Raw genomic sequence first — 20,943 nt, forward strand, 5'->3', positions numbered from 1 at the left:
GGTGAATTGGGACAAATAGAACCTAAAGAATTTTATAGTACTTCAGCTTAACTTCAAGGAAAAGTATTGACATCATGATTTCACTTGCTCCTTTTTAACCTATACGTTCTTGAAGTTATCGAAAAAATAAGCTAAAATATGATATAACTTTGTAAGGAAAAGTCCTGGAGATATATGGTCTTCGGCAAAAATGTGTGTTTTGTATGCTATAACGATTCCTCCGAACTACACTTTCGTGTAAAATGTAACTAACAAAAGTTAAGTACAAAAAACTAACTTTTAAATAAGTTCCATGTAGTGTACTTTATAACTTTGTACCGAAAAGAGATAGGATTTTAATTTGTTCAACAAAGTTTCATATTTTTGAATTTTCTACAACTTTGCTGAATAAACTATTCTTCTATCTCTTAACACAAAAAAGTTAATTTTTTTAATTTAAGTATAGTAATTTTTTCATATTTTTTGACAATTTGCAATTATGCGGGTCATTCATACAAACAATTGCTCCGAGGACACTATTAAGCTAGGATGAAGTTGAAAGGCGCTATGGAATTAAGTTCCACTTTTTGCCTTATTGGACCACTGTGCAATGGTTTCGGAGCTACAATGCTTTAAAATGAAGCCCTATGCCAAAATACATACGCTCTTTCAGAAGATAACTCTCGATATCTAAAAAAATACTCCATCTGTGAAAAACACTAATCTTGCTAAGCCAAATACGCGTGAGAAATTTTATTCAGCACAAAAAATGGACAAATAAATGTTTACATTTTTTTTGCCTTATTGGAAATAAAAAAAAAACCAAAACGCCAATAATCAACAAGAACTACTCTTTTTAATGTAAGCATTCATCAAATTGAGTATATTTGAAACTTTTCTAAGGTCTGTTTCATAGAAACAAATATTCTGTCATTGGTTTTCATTTGAAAGCGTCCGGAGCTGAGAACATCTGGTGAGTTGACGCGAAATCCGTCTATACTGCCTTTTCAATATTTTTCTGCATTTGGAAGTCAGTCAGAGTTATTAAGTTGCTAGTAAGCTTCACCATAGTTTTTCAGCATAATGTTAGTTAAAAGTCGTATAAAAGTCGATAATAGGTAGTTTTCAAAGGATTTTGCAAGGGTGCTCGTGGGGGTATGCAAAAGAAATCGTGTTCCATACATAATGAATTCAAATGTACTTTCAGATGAATAGAGAATTTCTTTGATACCTATCCAAAACAGTTTTAGATTTATTTAAAAAAAAGTAGGAGGCTGTATCCAAGACACGGCCGCATAACTGACGTAGAACTATGCACACTATTAACAAATGCATTGTTGTAAGTGTTTCATTAATGAGTCATAAAGCCTGCAAACGCTTGCTTTGTGCTGCCTCAACAGTGGGGGAATAAAGACACTGAAAACACGAGCTGTGAAAGCTGTTTCACATTCAGTAAATTAGACGGCCGCTACAGATGTAAATTGCTAGTATCCAGCACAGATTGCTTGCTTGAGTTGTCAAAAAATTATTAACCTTCAAATACTTGTTTATTTGCCTTGAGAAAAGCATTTTGCTGCTCAAAATTGGATTTGCTGATGGCAACCTTTGTGCTGCCTTAGTAGTGGGGCAATAACGGCAGTCTGACGACACACGCTGAGAAGTGAGAAGAACCGCGCTGCTCCTGAGACATGGTGACAAACCACAGGGGAAGTAATTTGTTTGATTTGAAGGCAGCCACAGGCGCAACCCGCTGCAATCCGCTATTACTGCTGAGCCCTGATATCTGCTGCTACTGCTCTCAACGTTGTGGACAGTCCAGCCAGATTACCTTCCGACTAATGAATGAAAGCTGATTTTACCAGAAACACTCTTTTATAGCCGAAGGTTGCTACGAAATAGGCCACGCCTCTCTGTTCAGTTTTACCATTCTCTAATGTTCTTTAGACGAATTATTCCACAATTCGCATTTAATTTTTGTATACAGCGAATAAACACCGATGGTGCTCTCACACACGCAACGATTCTAACCCGTATCGTGGTGCAGTTTGTAACATCAAGCGATTTCGTTTGCTTGCTGTTGCGTGTTGCATCATGTTGCAACTGAGCAGCTGGGAGACGACGAAATTCTGTTCATGTTGATTGATTGAATCGACTTCAATTTATTCCTGTAAAGTCGAATTAATCACCTTTGTTGAGGCGTTCTAACAGAACAGGGCAGTTTGTTGTTCAAAATCGGTTATGCTGATCGCAGCTTTTTTGCTGCTCCAACAGCAGGTAAATAAATAAAGTAAATTTCTCGATCGCGACAAAATTTGATTGCTAGGATCCAGCACAGAATGCTTGTGTTATTGCCAGAAAATTATAAACCTTCAATTACTTGTATATTTGCCTTGAGAAAGACATTTTGCTGTTCAAAATCTGTAAAAACTATTTTCGCATTCAGTAAATAAGACGGCCGCGACAGATTGTTCAGCTTGTTGATGGTTCAGCACAGAATGTGTGTTGCCAAGATATAGCGAAACTTTATTGCGGGAAGAAGACCGAAGCCCTCAACTGGCATATCGAGACGTTTGGTGCTACCTCGCTGGTGCTTGGATACGTGATGTGATTTGTTTACTGGCGCAACCCGCTGCTGCTACTTCCGCAATTCGCTACGATGCGGCTAACTAGTTCTACTATTCTATCGACCTTCTTAGGGAAAGGCAGCAAGCGACCAATCAGAGGACGTTATTTTCGTTTATAGTTCAATAGTTCGCATAATCATTATATATAGTTTATAGTTCAATAGTTTGCATAATCATTCAACACTTTTCTACATTTGGGTGGATAATAGGATAGCGTGTATAATTTTCCAATCAATTGCTGCAAAAATCAAGGAAATCGGTTGAAAACAAACCGGGACATTTTTCGTCCCCTTTTCGTTAATAGTTTTCCTATTTACATCCCTATGTGGTAGGCTAAAGGAAAACGTAGCTCTACGTCAAAAAATTTTTTTCAGCGCTTTTACTGAAAAACCCTTTATGAGCTACTTAAGAAGCATACCCAACCCAGTCTTGAATTTCCTGAGCAACCTATAACTTACAACCCAAACATCAAATAAAATCTTCTGTGACGTTCAATTTTTAATTGTAAAATATGCAAAAAACCGATTTTCTTCACGAGAACTTCTACTCTGCCACTCAACTTCACTGACTTGCATTTCCTGTCCAGTCCACTAATCCCGGAAAAGAACTTCTCATTTCTCCCGAATCACAAACAATTTTAATTAAAAATATTATCAAAGCCGCCACAGAGCGGCCGTCTTCAATACAGTTGAACATGCAATAAGATCAGGATCAAGCGGCAATAATCCTGCCTCAATCGCAAAAGTACCGACGACGCGCCGGCCCCTCACATCTCCGTTACATAATCTGTTCGAAGTGGTCACCAGATCAGTTTATCATTATGCTTCCCACTTCGCCCAGCGTTTCCCCCGCTTCCAGCAGAGTTCTCACAGTCTTCCCGATCAGAAGAGCATAACTAAAAAATTACAAAATTCTATCAACGCGAGATATAAATAACATATTTTGATACAATTTTGTATTTTTTCATATAATTTTGATAACAAAATTGAATCTGAATGAGTTATAATAACAAAACCTGAAATGAAGTAGTTCTGAAACAAGTCTAACTAATTTTTCGTTTTTATCAAAACCTGTTGTTTCTAACAATGTTTGTTATTATATTGTTCTATATATTATCTTATTTTGTTAGAAAATTGATACATTAGTAACAAATTATGATATGTATTTGATACTAGTAAAATCACTTCTGTTATAATTTCTGTTATTTTAACACCTAACGAAATCAAATTGAAAACACAGCCTGTAAGGTTTTTCCCGTAACAAACTAACAGCTTCTGTTACATTTTTGTTTTTTCTTTTTGATCAGGTTACGAATAGAATTTCTCCCTTTTATTCACCGTTTTTCGGTTTCGGCTATCGGCGAGTACTCAAGAGCCTGTGTCGCATTATAAAATCAGCGGCCATTTCCGTTCCACCCAACCGTCCTCCGCAGCTTCCATTCCAATCGTGCTGGTCAACAGTGAAGCAGCGCAAAATGCCGCTCCTCCTCTGTGATCGTAATGCTCACTCGACGTGTTCGATCGGATTTATTTTGGCGGAATGGAAAATGATTTTTGATGTACGATCATATCAAAGCTGAAAGGTGATAAAAGAACATGATACATGACGACATTTCTTTCGATTTGGTGTTTCTTTTCTCTCTTTCCCTGTGTCTTCGTCTTGAAGACCCACTAGTTCCACACTTTTGATAGGTGCGGGGCAATTCGGCGGCACAATTACAAGCCGTCGGTTGGCTGCCCGGTTCGGATCAGATGGCGGGCGACTGCTGGTTAACGTTTGTTGGTAAATAACTCTTTTAAAGCTCTTAATTATGATGGAGGGTGAACTTCTGATGGAACGCCTTTTCGGCACTTTTCGTAAAAACAGGTTTTCAAGCTTCTGACCGTCTAGGTATTCTGTGAATTAAATATGCAGTTTTTTTTTTTTGTTAAGAAACATATCTGACGAATGTGGTCAGGAAACACCAGTTTTCTCATTTGAATAATCGAAACATTTGTTGATGAGCTAGGGTGCGTCTGTCTGGCAGATTCTGGATTACCGATTCGATCTTGATCTGTTCGCCATAAAAAGACCGATCTTATCATCAGATTCTTCCGCTTCTTTTTCACTTGCAGAACGATCGAATAACCAAACTGAAGATCGATAACAACCCGTTCGCCAAAGGATTTCGCGAGACAGGTCAGTCTCGGTGCAAAAGGAAGCTGGGCAGCGGTGGCGGCGGCAGCAATACATCAACGTCATCGTCGTCGTCGTTGTCGTCCTCGGGAACATGTGGCCAGATGACAGATGACGAGGATCGCAACGATCTGCAACAGCTCCACGAGTCTAAGCGGGCCAGATCAAACGAGCCTGATCCGCTGGATGGCCGGTTCTTGGATCCCCGATTGCTAGAGGATGGCTCTCATGCCGGGTCCGAAGCGGCGTTACGTGTACAGATGCACCAAATGCAGCGACGGTTTCCTCCCGGCCTTGCAGCCAACGAGCTGCTGATACGTCAGTACAATCACATGCTCAACCCCAGCTGGATGGATCTAATGATACCCTTCATGGCAAGAAATCCCTACCATCCATCGTTGGGTTCTCCTCAAACTCAACCTCCGATAGGTCACCCGTTCCTGGCGATGGCGAACCGTGGCGAACCATTACTTCCGGCACCAATAAGATCTCCTCTGACAGCGCCCCAGATCTCACCATCCGAATCCATTCCGGAGTCGGACCAATCGTCTGCCTTTAGTGTCACAATGGCCACTTCGGAAGAACAACCGTCACTGGTGCGACTAGGGCCAGAAGACAGTGCATCTGTCCGGTCCCCTCAAGCTTCTAGTGCTGCGAATGAAACGCGGGATGAAAACAATGAAGACAATAAGAAAGTGAACTTCAGTATCGCTTCCATTCTGCTGCTCTAGTGATGTGTGATATTGATAAAACTGTACAGTACCATTCGTTTAGTGCGTTAGTGGTGTATTTATGAGTATTTTAACTATTTTTCCTCTAGCTAGTGCCTTCGCTTGGTTCACAGTAGACGTAATCATATTTTTGTATGAGTATTCCTGATATTAATAAACGATATTTAAATAACTTTAAATCGGGATTGTTCTTTGAATGGAGTTTTATTGATTATTGAAAGCAATCTTGTGTGGGGTGGGAAAAAATTATACTGTTGATAAGAAGGTTGGTGAACAATTTAGCAGTTTAACTAGCGAGGATTGTCAGCATACTGCCAACGTTGGTGAGCAATATGTCATAAATATTGCTCACAGTGCCAACGTTGCCAGTATACCAGATAAATCAGTATTTTGTCAGATTTCTGATTGCGCGCCAGACAAACAGATAACTTTCTGAAATTGTCACATATTTGACAATTAGCCAGGTTTTCGCCAGATTTCTTTCGTGCCGTCTCGCGAAATGAGTCGTGGCCTGCGCGCTACGATAAAGAGCAGTCAGAATACAATTTATACAATTTATCAAGTGGCTAGAAAATGTTAAACTTTACTCAACGCTTACTTAAAATAAACGTGACCTTTCGAAAATTCGAAAAAAAACAATATTCTACGACAATGAAACGCCTACAAATTTAGTAACAAACTAATTAACAAGTCTTAAAAAATATAAGGACTTCTGAAAAAAATACTAGTGCACTGCTCATAATGTTCAACCAACTATGGATTAAAGTACTCTGCAACTAACCGATTTATAATTATCGAAGCTGATAGACGCAAAAAATAATCACACGTATACACAAAGAAACATTGAGCTAGAAAGAAAAAGGGCGAAAAACGCAGAATGAGAAAAAAGAACGGGAGAAAGGAGTGGCAAGTAAAAAAACCTAAATTAATCCACCTAGCGGTCAGACCCAGCCTTTCTCATTCAAACTTTTATTTGTTTAAATAGATTTACATTAACGCTTCAATCCAATAAATGTATATTCACCCTTCAAGTTCTAAAATATTGATGTTGTAATCTATACATATAAAAATGTAGTCCGGTCTGTCTGATCCATATAGGCTCGAAAACTACCGAACCGATCGACATAAAAATTTGTATGTGGGGGTTTTTGGTCCCGATAAAGGTTCCTATGATAGTTTAAGACCCCTCCCTCTTCTGGAAAGGAGGGGTCCAATACAAATGAAACATAAATTTCTGCACAACTCAAACCAAGCAAATGAAACCGAATTTGGCATGTGGATGTTTTAAAGGGTAATAAATATGTCCATAATGGTTAGACGCCCCTCCCTCTTATGGAAGCACATGTTTCTGCACAAATTTCTGCACATCTCGCGAACTAATCAATTAGATGGAACCATATTTGGCAGGTGAATGTTCTTAGTGGTACCAAATATGTTCCATAATCGGCCTCAGGCAATATTTTAGATTGTAAGATGGCAACTTCCAGTTTCTGGACAACAGCTAAAAATGGACGATTTCAACCCAATATAATAATATCCGGATAAAGAAAGATACACAGGAGCTAAATTTGACCACAGATACCATTTCGAATTCTAAGATGCCGACCTCCGGTTTCGGAAAAACAGCAGCAAACGACCAAATACCACCCAATATGGGTATTTTCGGAATCGTAATGATGCACTGGAGCCAAAAATCGACTTCAGTTTCTGGAAAACAGCCAAAAATGGCCGATTTCCGTCTAACATGAGTATCTCTGGATCTAGAATGATACACAGCAGCTGAAATCGACCACAGACCCCATTTTAGATTCTAGGTTGGCGACTTCCGGTTCCTGGGAAACAGCGGAAAATGATCGAATTACACCCAATATGGTTGTTTCTTCAACCAGAATGACCAGAGGCCAGAAATTATCTTAAATACCATTTTGAAATCCAAGATGGCAACTTCCGGTTTGTGAAAAACAGCCTAAAATAACCAAATACCATCCAATATGAGTATCTCTGGAACCAGACTGATGCAATGAGCTAACAATTGACCTCAGGCACCATTTTGAATCGCTAAATGGCAACTTATAGGAAACAGTCGAAAATGACCAAATAATACTGAACATGGATAATTCCGTAATCGAGATGATGCATAGAAACCAAACATTGACCCTTGACACCATTTTGAATTTAAAGACGACCACTGTTAGTTTCTGGAAAACAACCAAAATAACTAAATACCTCCCAATATGAGTATTTCCGGTGTCAGATTGATGCCAGAAAATTTGCTGAAAATGACCGAATACCACTCAATATTAATATATTCAGAATTAGGGTGATGTACAGAAGCCAAAAGTCGAGGATGTTGTCATTTCGATAAAACCAATCATTTCAAAAGATTTGTCTTTAGATTTTTATCATATCCTATGGCCGATTCGTCGTGCATTTGCAGACTTTAAACACATCGCAAGGAATCAATGAATTTGTAACGTTCAAATAGTACAAAACCACATTTAAATTATGTAGAGACCACATATATCAATCAAAGCAGGTATAGTTTTAAATAGCCTTTGAAATTCTTTTCTTTCCGTAACTTTCGAGCCACATATCAAATTGTTATGAAGTTTGTTATTTGTAAGTTTGAGAGATGACTCGTTCGTATGACACTATTTATGTTCAAATAAGTCAGCCAAACTTTAAAACCACGTGTTCAATCATAATTCATCAGTAAACCCTTAACTAGCCCGCTTATTTGATAACTATATTGATTAAATCGGTTGTGTAGTTTCTGAGATAATGAAGTTTCGTGATTTTCACATTTTGGTACTCTACAAACGAAGTTACAGTCTGATTACAGTAAAATTCAATAGGGTGTTACGAGGCAGCTAGACTTATTAGTTGACACTAATTTAGTGGAAATCAGGTCAGCCATCTCTGAGAAAAGTGAGTGAGTTCAAGTAGTCTTCAGAATATGTTCCTTTTCATAGCTGGATTTCACATTTTTAAACATAACAGACAAAGTAATAGTCTGATTGCAAAACAAATCAATAGGGTCTTATGGGGCAACAAGGCCTTCCATTTGACACTGATTTTATGAAAATCGGTTCAGCCATATCTGAGAAACATGAGTGAGATTAAGTGGTCTTCAAAACACGTTTCTTGTCATAACTTTTGAACCCCAAATTCAATCTTCATGAAATTCAAAAGTTAATGGTATTTCAGGTAGTCCGTTCATTTGAAACCAATTTTGTTCAAATCGGTTGTGTGGTTTTGGAGATAATGATGTTTCATGATTTTTACATTTTGATACATAACCTCTAAACTAAAAATCCGATTACAATGAAATTCAATAGGGTCTTATGGGACAACAAGACCTTTCTTTTGCAATTAACTTCATGAAAATCCAGCCATCTCTGAGAAAAGTGAGTGAGAATAAAAATCTGCACATACACCCACACACACATACACACACACATACAGAAAATGCTCAGCTCGTCGAGCTGAGTCGAGTGATATATGCCATTCGGCCCTTTGGAGCACTTTTATACTTTCGGTTTTGCAAGTGATTGCTATACCTTTCTAGGAGAAAGGCAAAAAATATCAAAAGAGAAATGAGAAAAATAAATAGAAAATAGGACGAGGAAAGGAATAAAAAGCAAAAGACAAAGAAAGCGCTTCTGAGGGAAATTCTCAATAATTTTTAAGGGCACTGATGATTTGACAAACTTAAAGAAACAAAAGAAATAGAAAAAATGAACAAAGGAGAATTATTAAAAAGAGGAAAAGGACCCTCTAGTCAATAAATAATCAGATAAATTTTAAAAGCGCTTGATAAAGTCAGTTTTCTCTCACTTCCCCTTCTGTGCAGATGGTATAACAAACCTAGCACCTTAAAGCAACGCCAATACTCAACAATTTATTTGAAATATTTACTTTCATCAGAAAGAAAATTGAGCTTGTTTGAAGTTTGGTTCAGAATGTTGCAACTTATTTATGATCAAGTATGGAGATTGTGAAATGACGAATGTACCTAATCAATATTTGAGAGAAGTGTTCAGAAACGAAAAATAATAAAATTGAAGTTCAGGAAACTGAGCTCTGGCATCACATCAGTAACAAACTTTATCATTTTGTGTTCTTCTCATTCGGAGTGCAGCCCTTTCTCACGAAGGTTTATTGATTGGTGATTGATATTTCACTCTGTCATTTCTACAACCGACAATCTGTCAATCAGCCGGACACCAATGATAATTGTAGAAAGTGTAAATAATCTCGAAAGTATTGCTGTCACAGATGAAACATTTCTTGTGCAGATATACTGTGCACGATGAGTGAAGTGGGTCAGCAAGTGAGCGAGTGATATGTCATGAATCAACTTTCGGCGCTTCACAATTTTATTTTTGAATGTCAATTTTTTCAGAGCATTGATTGATGTAAACTACGATTTTTTTATATTTTATTCTAGTTCATTTTACATTACCACGCCGGTACTCTAAGCCCACGGCGTTTTCTGTTGGCCCCTGTAACCTAACAAGAAGTGCTCCCGCCGCGTAGATCAAACGAAACCAGAAATACCGCGTGTTAAATTATTCAATCACCTTTTCATTTCTTCACCCCTGCCTGCTGCGTGTATCGTGCTGTCCCGTTTTTTTGTCTTTCCATCCTCTCAATTCTTAATTCACTGGAGGTATCACACTTCAGTAGATTTAAGTCTTATCCAATACCACCTCAGCAGAGAGTCCCGGCTGAAGCTAAGTGTCGCTACCGACAAATGAAAACGTAGAATCCATAATCGATTAGGTACCCGCCAACATGTGATCTCACCAAAGTTGTCATAGCGACCGACCGACAGTGGCGGGCCTGACGACTGGATACGGACGGTATAGCCGGACATTGCAACTGCGAATCTCCGCGCCAATCCTTCACTGTCCGCCTGAAGATGCGCCACTGAAGCAAATTGTTGATCAGAAGATAAGCGGTTAATCTGCACCGAGCGGGTCTTTGAGAATGTTTCGTTGCCGCTGCCGGTGGTGGAAAGAAAAATTTGTCCAGCCAAGTTCGGACAGGCTTTCTGTCAGCGATGCGCATCCAGCACTTCAATGAATGAGATACCTGTCAGTTTCAGTGCTTATTGGTGTCGATGGAGTGATTTCTTCAACTTTTCAACCTAAATTCGGTAGCATCAAAGCGAACTGTTTTCAACGCACTAGCGAGGCGCGGCGGGATGATTTTTTTTAGATTTTCGGTTCCGGTATGTGAACCTTGATCCCTTAGTGGGCTGATGAGTGAGAGAATCAGCACTCTTCCAAAGCCGACAAAGCTTACTACACTCACTGGAGCATAAGGGGCAAGAAATCGTTCCGGTTTGTCGGAAAGGTGATTCAAAAAATGTTGCCAATCAATCTAGAGGTGAGATACACAGAGCTTGGTTAGTCAACTTTACGTACCGAGTTTTGCCATTTTTTTTAAGCTAAGGATTTGAAAATTAATAATTTTAATCGTAATCGAAAAATCACGAAACAAAAATTTTCAACAAGTTGTTCACGGTACATGATTATTTCTGAAACAATTACTCAAAGATAAGCACCATACTTCAAGGAACAAACAAGTACTCGAGTGGCCACTGCTTACCTGAATTGTTCTCGGGCACAAAACCGAATTGTACTTCGTTTGTTCGTTCCAAGATCAGCTTTCTTCTTTGACCGAATAGTTCAATTCTTTCGCTCAAGTACATCTAGCATTGTGTACTATTCTGCAGGAAAATTAAATTATCCGGTAGCAAGGAGCTGCACAAGCAAATATTTGTCCCATCAACAAAGAACGGCACTCGAAAAAAAATCAAAGAAATCTCCCTCTTCCGAGGTACCTGTTCTGCAGAAGAGCCACTCAAATAATATGTCTTAAAATTGTAAGATAATTGTCATCCATTTTAAGTAGCTGAACCAAGCTTAAGTAACTGATATTCCCAATGGTTCTGGAATTACTTTTCGGAAGACTTTCGATTGTCTGAGACAAAGCAAACCGAACAGGAGCAATCTCGATCGCAAAGACAATGCGACCGCCCTGTGGCCTTAGTCCACTCAAGATGGTCTTGTCTTGGAATAATAAAATCCACTTGAAAACTGAGCCAGATTTCATTATTATGTTAATTCGAGAATTTAATCCATTTTAATGCAGATTAAAACTGCAGTGAAAAGGAGAGGCACAAAAAGGGCCCGTGGCTCGTCTCGCAGCAGACTCCTGGTGCAGTGACACGCCGGCACATGACAATAAAGCGAAAGGAGATAAAGACCAATAGAAACCGGCAAACTATGGCCTAGCGAAGCCGAAAAGGGACTTATGTGATGATACCTATTTTTCAAATTTCCTAAGCTCCTTGAGCCCATCTAGAGGGCCTCGGAGAGGTCGGAGCTTTGAAGAACAGTGAGCTTAGCAAAGCGCAGTGGAGCGTGCGCCGCCACCTATTCGGACCTGCAGTTTATGATCTGGACCTACGCCCATACCACATGCAGTCCGAGCACGGTCCGTCACGTGGTTAAGGAAGATAACCTTTTTTCGGTAATTCATTAGAAAAATAGTTATGAGGTTCGAAAATAAAATTAAAGCACTTAAGTTACTGATTGTAGGTACTCTATCACCTTTTTTTCTAATAATTACTCATTGCCAATTTTTGACTGTCAAAAATTCCAATTTCCAAAATCAACAGGCTACAATCCACTATGGAACATTTATTTTACAAGCGACAAAAATATTTTTGTCATTTTTTCAACACTTCTGGTATTTTTTCTACTTGTTATGATCGAAGCAATTTGCTTAAGATAATTTTTGACTCTATTGCGGATAATAAGAGATTTTATTATAAGAATAAAATGCACAAAATAGTTAATTTATTATCATTATCCAAAAAAAAAATCAGGTTTTGTATATTTCCTATGCAAACCAAAAATTTTCAAAACGGTTTTTAACGCTTGATCGCGGGTAATCGCAGCTGAACTCTTTTGATATTGTTATGAGACACTTCAAAACTTCAAAAAATAAACAAGAACTCAGCCCGGGAGCTCTTGGGAGTAAAAAGATGCTGACCAACAAAGTTGAAAATAATGATTTTTTCTCATTGCTTTTTTTGTTATACTTACCTTTTCTCTCATAAAACCAAATAACCACACGTTTTTTTAAAAGCCTAATCAATAACGGTTATGAGAATGTAATACACTCAATAGCAACTCTATTGTCATTAGAAAAACAGTCCAGATTTTGTGTATTCCCTATGACAGCGGTTCTCAATGTTTTTGCCTTTCTCCTAGAAAGGTATAGCAATCACTTGCAAAACCGAAAGTATAAAAGTGCTCTAAAGGGCCGAATGGCATATATCACTCGACTCAGCTTGACGAGCTGAGCATTTTCTGTATGTGTGTGTATGTGTGTGTATGTGTGTATGTGTGTGTGTGTGTATGTGCAGATTTTCATTCTCACTCACTTTTCTCAGAGATGGCTGGACCGATTTTCATGAAATTGATTGCAAATGAAAGGTCTTGTTGCCCCAGAAGACCCTATTAAATTTCATTGTAATCGGATTTTTTGTTTAAAGGTTATGTTTAAAAATGTGAAAATCATGAAACCTCGTTATCTCTAAAACCACACAACCGATTTGAACAAAATTGGTCTCAAAAAAACGGGCTACCTAGAAAACCCTAAAGTTTTGAATTTCATGAAGATTGAACTTGGGGTTCAAAAGTTATGAAAAGAAACGTGTTATGAAGACTGTTTAATTTCACTCATGTTTCTCAGAGATGGCTGTACCGATTATCAGAAAATCAGTGTCAAATGGAAGGTCTAATTGCCCCATAATACCCTATTGATTTGTTTTGCAATCGGACTATTACTTTGCCTGTTATGTTTAAATATGTGAAATCCAGCTATGCAAAGGAACATGTTCCGAAGACTACTTGGACTCACTCACTTTTCTCAGAGATGGCCGACCCGATTTCCACAAAATTAGTGTCAAATGAATGGTCTAGCTGCCTCAGGAGACCCTATTGAATTTTACTGTAATCGAACTGTAACTTCATTTGTAATGTGCCGACTTGTGAAAATCACGAAACTTCATTATCTCAGAAACTACACAGCCGATTTGATTATTATTATCAGATGAGCGGGCTAGTTAAGGGTTAACTGATGAATTATGATTGAACACGTGGTTTCAAAGTTTGGCTGCCCTACACGTTCCCATTTCATTTGATTATAATCGAACTTAAGCAACCGTTATGTATTAAATTGTTTATAAAACAACGAAAGTCTATTATCTCAAAGATAACATAACTTATTTGAACATAACTAGTGTCATACGAACGAGTCATCTCTCAAACTTACAAATAACAAACTTCATAACAATTTGATATGTGGCTCAAAAGTTATAGAAAAAAGAGAAATTCAAAGACTATTTAAAACTATACCTGCTTTGATCGATATATGTGGCCTCAACATAATTTAAATGTGGTGTCGTACTATTTGAACGTTCCAAGTTCATTGATTCCTTGCGATGTGTTTAAAGTCTGCAAATGCACGACGAATCAGCCATAGGATATGTTCAAAGTCAAATAACAAATCGTTTGAATTGATTGGTTTTATCGATGTGACAACATCCTCGTCTTTTGGCTTCTGTACATCGCCTTAATTCTGAATATATTCATATTGGGTGGTATTCTGTCATTATCAGCAGACTTTCTGGCATCAATCTGACACCGGAAATACCCATATTGGGAGGTATTTTTGGTTGTTTTCCAGAAACTAAAAGTGGTCGTCTTCAAATTCAAAATGGTGTCAAGGGTCAATGTTTGGTTTCTATGCATCATCACGTTTACGGAATTATCCATATTTAGCAATTCAAAATGGTGCCTGAGGTCAATTGTTAGCTCATTGCATCAGTCTGGTTCCAGAGATACTCATATTGGATAGTAGGGATACTGGGGGTAAGCCCGGCCCCCTAAGGAAAATGATTCTTTAGTATGACCAGATGGCAAATATTGTTATATATCTTTCACAGAATCATTGCCCAGACTGTTTTCAACAATATATGAAGACTGTCAGTACTTTTGAACTGTTATTTTACAAGGAATAGTGAATTTTTGAAACTAAGATAAAAACGACATTCAGCAACCAGTGCGGGTGAAACCGGCACCCCTTGGGGGTAACACCGGCACCTAAGTTTGTTCATGAATTTACTCGAATTAAATGAACCAACTTGAATTCGGAAACCGTCAAACGAGAGATCTTAGATTTCTGTACATTATTGTTGAACTTGGTTGTTGTCGGTTTGCTGGTTCTGGAAGGATTTCCAGAACAAGTTCCGGTGAACATTATGTATAAACAATGAAAAAAAAAAAAAAAATGATACTCGGCTAACCTATCATATGGCGCCTTAAATCATATTTATAACTAGTTTATTCGAAGCCAGGATCACATAGACCACATCGGAGCTTATTTCAAATACCACCGGGGAAGCAGTCAGTTTTGTGACTTGATTCAGTACATTCGACACCTCTAATAACTTTTGGATTCATTTATATATTACAGAAGAGCTTGAGTGCATGGTTCTAAGTCGATTTATTGATTTATTTAGCAGCAAGGCATCGGCAATAGATGAAAATTATGTGTTAGTACCATCCAACTAACTTCAAACCATATCGGGCTTACCTTACTCACTGGGTGACGGTCTTACCCCGTCAGCACACATTTTTAAAAAAAGAGTATTTCTGTCAATTTATTGCTTCAATTTACCTCAGATCGAATTCTTCTGATTGCTAATAATACAGGCAACAAATTGTAGAGTAACGAAAAATTATTTCATTCTTTTCAGATGAATAAAAGCTTAAGTTTCACTTACAAAAAATTACATCCTTTGCCGATGCGTAGGCTGCTGTAGCGTGTGTTTTGTCTATTATTTTGACGTTTGACGTTTCACGGTGGCTTTGATGTATCTTAAAATGTCTTAAATATTAAATACCAACACTTTACATATTCCGAAACACAGTTAATTAGTGTTTTCTAGTAAAACCCTAGGGGTGACGGTCTTACCCTCAGTGCCGGGCTTACCCCCAGTACCCCTATTTGTTTATTTTAGGCTGTTTTTCACAAACCGATAGTCGCCATCTTGGATTTAAAAATGGTATTTAGATACTGGTTAAAGAAAAACTCATATTGGGTGATATTTGGTCACTTTGAACTGTTTTTCAGAAGCCGAAATTCGTCATTTTGGACTTTAAAATTGCCTGTGAAATCAATTTCTGTCATCTGGGCGTAATTCTGGTTCCAAAAACATTCATATTGAATGGTATTTGGTCATTTCCGGCTGTTTGCCAGACACCGGAAGTCACCATCTTAAAATTCAAGATTGTGTCTGTGATCAACTTTTAGCTTCTGTGCATCTTTCTGGTTCCAGAAATACTAATATTTAATGGGGATCGTCCATTTCAGGCTGTTTTCCAGAAACCGGAAGTTGCCATCTTACAATTCAAAATGTTGTCTGAAGTCGATTTGTGGCTCCAGTGCATTATTACGGTTCCGGAAATACCCATATTGGGTGGTATTTGGTCATTTGCCGCTGTTTTTCCGACACCGGAAGTCGCCATTTTGGATTTCATAATGGCATTTGGAGACAATTTCTGGATTATGAACGGCACACTGGTTAAAGAAAAACTCATATTGGGTGGTATTTGGTCATTTTCTGCTGTTTTCAGAAACCGGAAGTCGCCATCTTAGAATTTAAAATGCTATCTGTGGACGATTTTAGCTCCTGTGTATTATTCTAGATCCGGATATTATTATATTGGGTGGAAATCGGCCATTTTCGGCTGTTTTCCAGAAACCGGAAGCTGCCATTTTACAATCCAAAATGTTGTCTGAGGTCGATTATGGAACATATTTGTTACCACTAAAAACATTCACCTGCCAATATTGTTCCATTTAGTTGATTAGTTCGCGAGATGTGCAGAAATTTGTGAAGAAACATGTACTTCCAGAAGAGGGAGGGGCGTCAAACCATTATGGACATATTTGTTACCTCTAAAAACATTCACATACCAAATTTGGTTGTATTTTCTTGATTGGTTCTTGAGCTGTGCGAAATTTGTGTTTCATTTTCATGGGATCCCTCCCTTATAGAAGAGGGAGTCGGGTTTCAAACCATTATGTACATATTTGTTACCACTAAAAACATTTACCTGCCAAATTCGGTTTCATTTGCTTGGTTTGTTCTTGAGTTGTGCATAAATTTATGTTTCATTTGTATGGGACCCCTCCCTTCCAGAAGAGGGAGGGGTCTCAAACTATCATAGGAACCTTTATCGGCACCAAAAACCCCTACATACAAATTTTCACGTCGATCGGTTCGGTAGTTTTCGGGCCTATATGGATCAGACAGACAGACAGACTTGACTGCATTTTTATATGTAAAGATTACAACATCAATATTTTAGAACCTAAAGAGTGAATATACATTTATTGGATTGAAGCGTTCATGTAAATCTATTTTTACAAATAAAAAATTGAATGAGAAAGGCTGGGTCTGACCGCTAGGTGGATTAATTTAGGTTTTTATCATTATCTTCTTGTTGTTATGCTTCATCTTCTTTCTTCCATCCACCGCACGTTTTGCTGAAAACCCAATCAATAACGTTTATAAAAATATAATACACTTAGTTATGATTCTGTTATCATGGCCAAAAAAATGCCGCCATAAATTGTTCTACTTTTTTTCAAGAAAAAAAAAAAACAATTTTTTACTTTTTCATCTTTATATCTCGACTTATAGTGCAATCTAATCTGTCTTTTTAAATGATTCCAACAACAAACATGACGTATATTACCATGATTCTTTTTTATTAAACTCTAGAATCGTTGAGCGTTTATGAATAATTATAAATTGTTTAACAAAAAAAATGTTCTCGATTTTTATCAGAGCGTATAGTTGCAGAAGTGAGTTGAAATGTAACAAAGGTTGTGTTCATTTTATTAAGTTTCTTAACCTCAGTGAATTCCAAAATAGTGTTCGGCTTCTGATTCGTTGTTAAAATGACAATTTGGGAAAGGTTAACTGGCGTAACCTTGGAGTTTTTATTTTTGGTTCAAGAACTTTTGGCGCACTAACCAACTTTTTTTATTGTGTTTAGTTTTTTTTGTTTGTCTAATTGTCTAATCTTTTCTATACATTTGACATAATATCACTATTTTTTATAAATTAAAGAAGTTGTTTATAAAACACGACCACAAGGATAATGCAGAATTACGTAAGCCTGTCTAAAGCCAATGTTTTTCTTACAATAGGTTTGGGAATACGATCGATATGTTCTTATTAGAGATGGTCGGGTATGAAAAATTTGTTACCCGTACCCGACTCATCGAGGATTTTCAAACCCGTACCCGACCCGAACCCGAAGTCGGGTTTGTTTAAAATACCCGTACCCGACCCGAGCCCGAAAAATCTTGTTTTCAACTACCCATACCCGACCCGTACCTGAAAGAAAAATACCCCGAAATTGCCGATACCCGACACGTACCCGACCCGTCCTGGAATTTTATTTTATTTTATTTTATTTTTTCTAAATACCTGATTACCTCGCATATTTTATGCACTGATTGTCATATGTGGTTTCTCGAGATGATGGCCGGAGTTGGACTAGAGCCGAGTGTTCATGTGAACGAATGTTAATGAACCAGAGTTCCAGGCGATGTATTGGTGCTCTCAGAATCCAGCGTAGCATCTGTCACTGAGAACATCCGCTCGTCTGATGTTGAAAAATTTGATCATTTTTATCACGCAGTAAAATATCTATTTATAACTGTGTACGGAGAATTTGGGTTCCGTTAGTTACGTCATATTAAAATTAATCAGGGATTTCAATTATTGATTTTGTATGCATACGTATGATTCATATAAACTGCTGAAAATTTATATTTTGTTAATTTACCCTACTAGCACAACACGGAGAATGGTGAAAAATGCATGTCTGGTTTTTTGATACCCGAGTAATAATTACGTAGGAGGTCTGCTGAAAAGAGTTTATTTGCAAACATTGCTTACACGTTTAAACAACAAAAATACTTGTAAAAAAATCGGCAAACTTTCAAAACTCGTAGTTTACCAAAGGACAGAAATGTTATGTTTCAGAAAATATTGTAAATTTCATTGCTTTTGTGGATGTATTTTTTTTCGTCAAGCAAATGTAGACTACATAAATATTTCATTAAAGTTATTATTTATAGTGTTTACAATGTTCTTGTTACGATACGATATTTCTAGTGGATTACAGACAGTTTTTAATTTGTTTTTTTTTATATTGTTATGCCAATGGTTTTACAATGTAGATTATTCTGACACATCATTCGATTTAAGGGACCATTTTTTGCATAATTAGTTCTGCAATATTTTTCTGCAAAAAGTTTTCTCGTTCTAAGATGCCGTGAAGGTGTATTAAAGCTGAGTTGTGATAGTAATGCAGATGAGTCTATACGATTTGAAATAATGTCATTGACGAAGTATAGCATTGCAAATTCGCGGCGTTGTTTAGGTGTTTGCAGATTAATGCGCATGCAACATGCTTCATACGATGGCAGAGGAAATGCAGTCCAATTCAAGTTGCAAAGCGCGTAAGAAGGAATTGTTTTTGGACTGATCCATATGAGATTACAATACTCTACAATAGGTCTAACATATGTAATATACAATAGTTTGATAGTGTACGGGTCTCGAAAATTGTGGCTGAACTACTTAGCAAAGCCCAGCATACTGTTTGCTTTACTTGTGATGGAGTTATAGCTTCATAATAAGTATTTTTCGAATAAGTCCACGGTCAAGAAAAATGCAATCATTTCCTATAAAAATCAATGATACCGTTACCGATGCAACTTTGTGCTGCGTCATATCCGTTTCTCCCTCCCAGACCAAGACTATGCTAAAACACCTAGGCTAGAAATGTTAATGATAAAATTCTCATAACGCACGAAAATCGAATTACCCGTACCCGACCCGTACCCGACCAGTTGAGAATTTTTCAAACCCGTACCCGACCCGAACCCGAAGCGTTGGTTTTTGAATTACCCGTACCCGACCCGAACCCGAAAAATATTTTTTGGCGTTACCCGAAACCCGTCGGGTACGGGTATCGAGTAAAAATACCCGTACCCGACCAGCTATAGTTCTTTTGTTGGCGGCGGGATTTCACCGCCCGCTGCAGCTCTGCTTGCTGCGCGACAATCCAGTTTCCAGTAAATCATCTTTTGCAATCTCTTGCTCTTTTATAGCCCAAATAATGCATTACCGGTCAACTAGGTATAATATTCTGTCGACCGTGTTAGGGAAATCAAGCATTAAGCGACCAATCAGATCATTATTATAAGATAATGCTATGGCGTTATGTTAAAAAATGAGCGATTCCCGTTGAAACCGGACATTTCTACATAAATTTGGCTTGATAATGCGTACCAGCGGTGACAAATGCACCTACAGAAAGAAAATAGAGCTGTGATACGAGCAATCAAGGGAAGATCGGGTAACCAACCCCGATGGGAACTTGGTCGTATGTTGACAGGGAAGGAAGGCTGTTTTGAGTCTCCGAGAGTCTGTCATCCATGTTAGGAGCGGTTCAAGGCGTCGTCTATATTACAGGTTAGGAGCGGCCGTTTGCCGTCCTCGTGCCAACGTGGGACTCAAAACATTGTTTTGCACGATGACCCTCCAGCGAGACAGAGGGGTTGATGTGCAGGGCTTACAAGCCGCACCGTGAAACATTCACCAGTAATGAACGAGGAATAGGCCCACGCGACAAAAACAGACTAAAAATTTGGAAACTTGGGACTTGAAGCTGCCGATCTCTCGATTCCCACGAGTGCTCTCCGAAGCATTGCAATCCCGCAGGTCCGACGTCGTAGTACTGCAGGAGATGTGCTGGAAGGGCTCAATGGTATGTAGGTTTCGAGATGGTCATGCCATCTACCAGGGCCTCGTCAACACACATGAGCTGTGGACCGCTTTTATAGTTGGTGAGATTTTATATTGGTGAGATGCGAAAACGGGTGATTGGGGGATAACCAACCAGCCCTCGAATGCAATTAATAATCAAGGGCCGGTTCTTCAGCACCAGCATCATAAATGTGCATAGCCCTCACTCAGGAAGTACCGAAGACGACAAGGATGAATTCTACGCGCAGTTGGAGCGTAAGTATGACCACTACTTAAAACATAATATCAAGATCGTCATTGGGAATTTCAACGCTCAGGGCGGCCAGGAGGAAGAATATAAACCGGTGATTGGATGGTTAAGCGCGCACCAGGTGACCAACGAAGTGGGTCTAGGGCTTATCGACTTTGCCGTCTCCAAGAACATGACCATTCTATACGTTGTTAAAGTTATCGAAAAAGTATGCCGAAATATGCTATGACTATGTAAGGATAA

General features: G+C 38.2%; 1 protein-coding gene across 1 annotated transcript in view; it reads left to right on the forward strand.

The window, feature by feature from the left end:
* LOC129722319 (T-box transcription factor TBX6-like) overlaps nucleotides 1-5,650 on the forward strand; it is an 85,487-nt gene extending 79,837 nt beyond the window's left edge. The window contains exon 5 of the mRNA XM_055675669.1: nucleotides 4,718-5,650. Coding sequence (XP_055531644.1) covers nucleotides 4,718-5,509 — 792 coding nt within the window. The 3' untranslated portion in view covers nucleotides 5,510-5,650. The remainder of the gene's footprint in view (nucleotides 1-4,717) is intronic.
* The last annotated feature ends 15,293 nt before the right edge of the window (nucleotides 5,651-20,943 follow it).

Source organism: Wyeomyia smithii, chromosome 2 (assembly GCF_029784165.1).
Source record: "Wyeomyia smithii strain HCP4-BCI-WySm-NY-G18 chromosome 2, ASM2978416v1, whole genome shotgun sequence".
In the NCBI taxonomy this organism is placed as follows: domain Eukaryota; kingdom Metazoa; phylum Arthropoda; class Insecta; order Diptera; family Culicidae; genus Wyeomyia; species Wyeomyia smithii.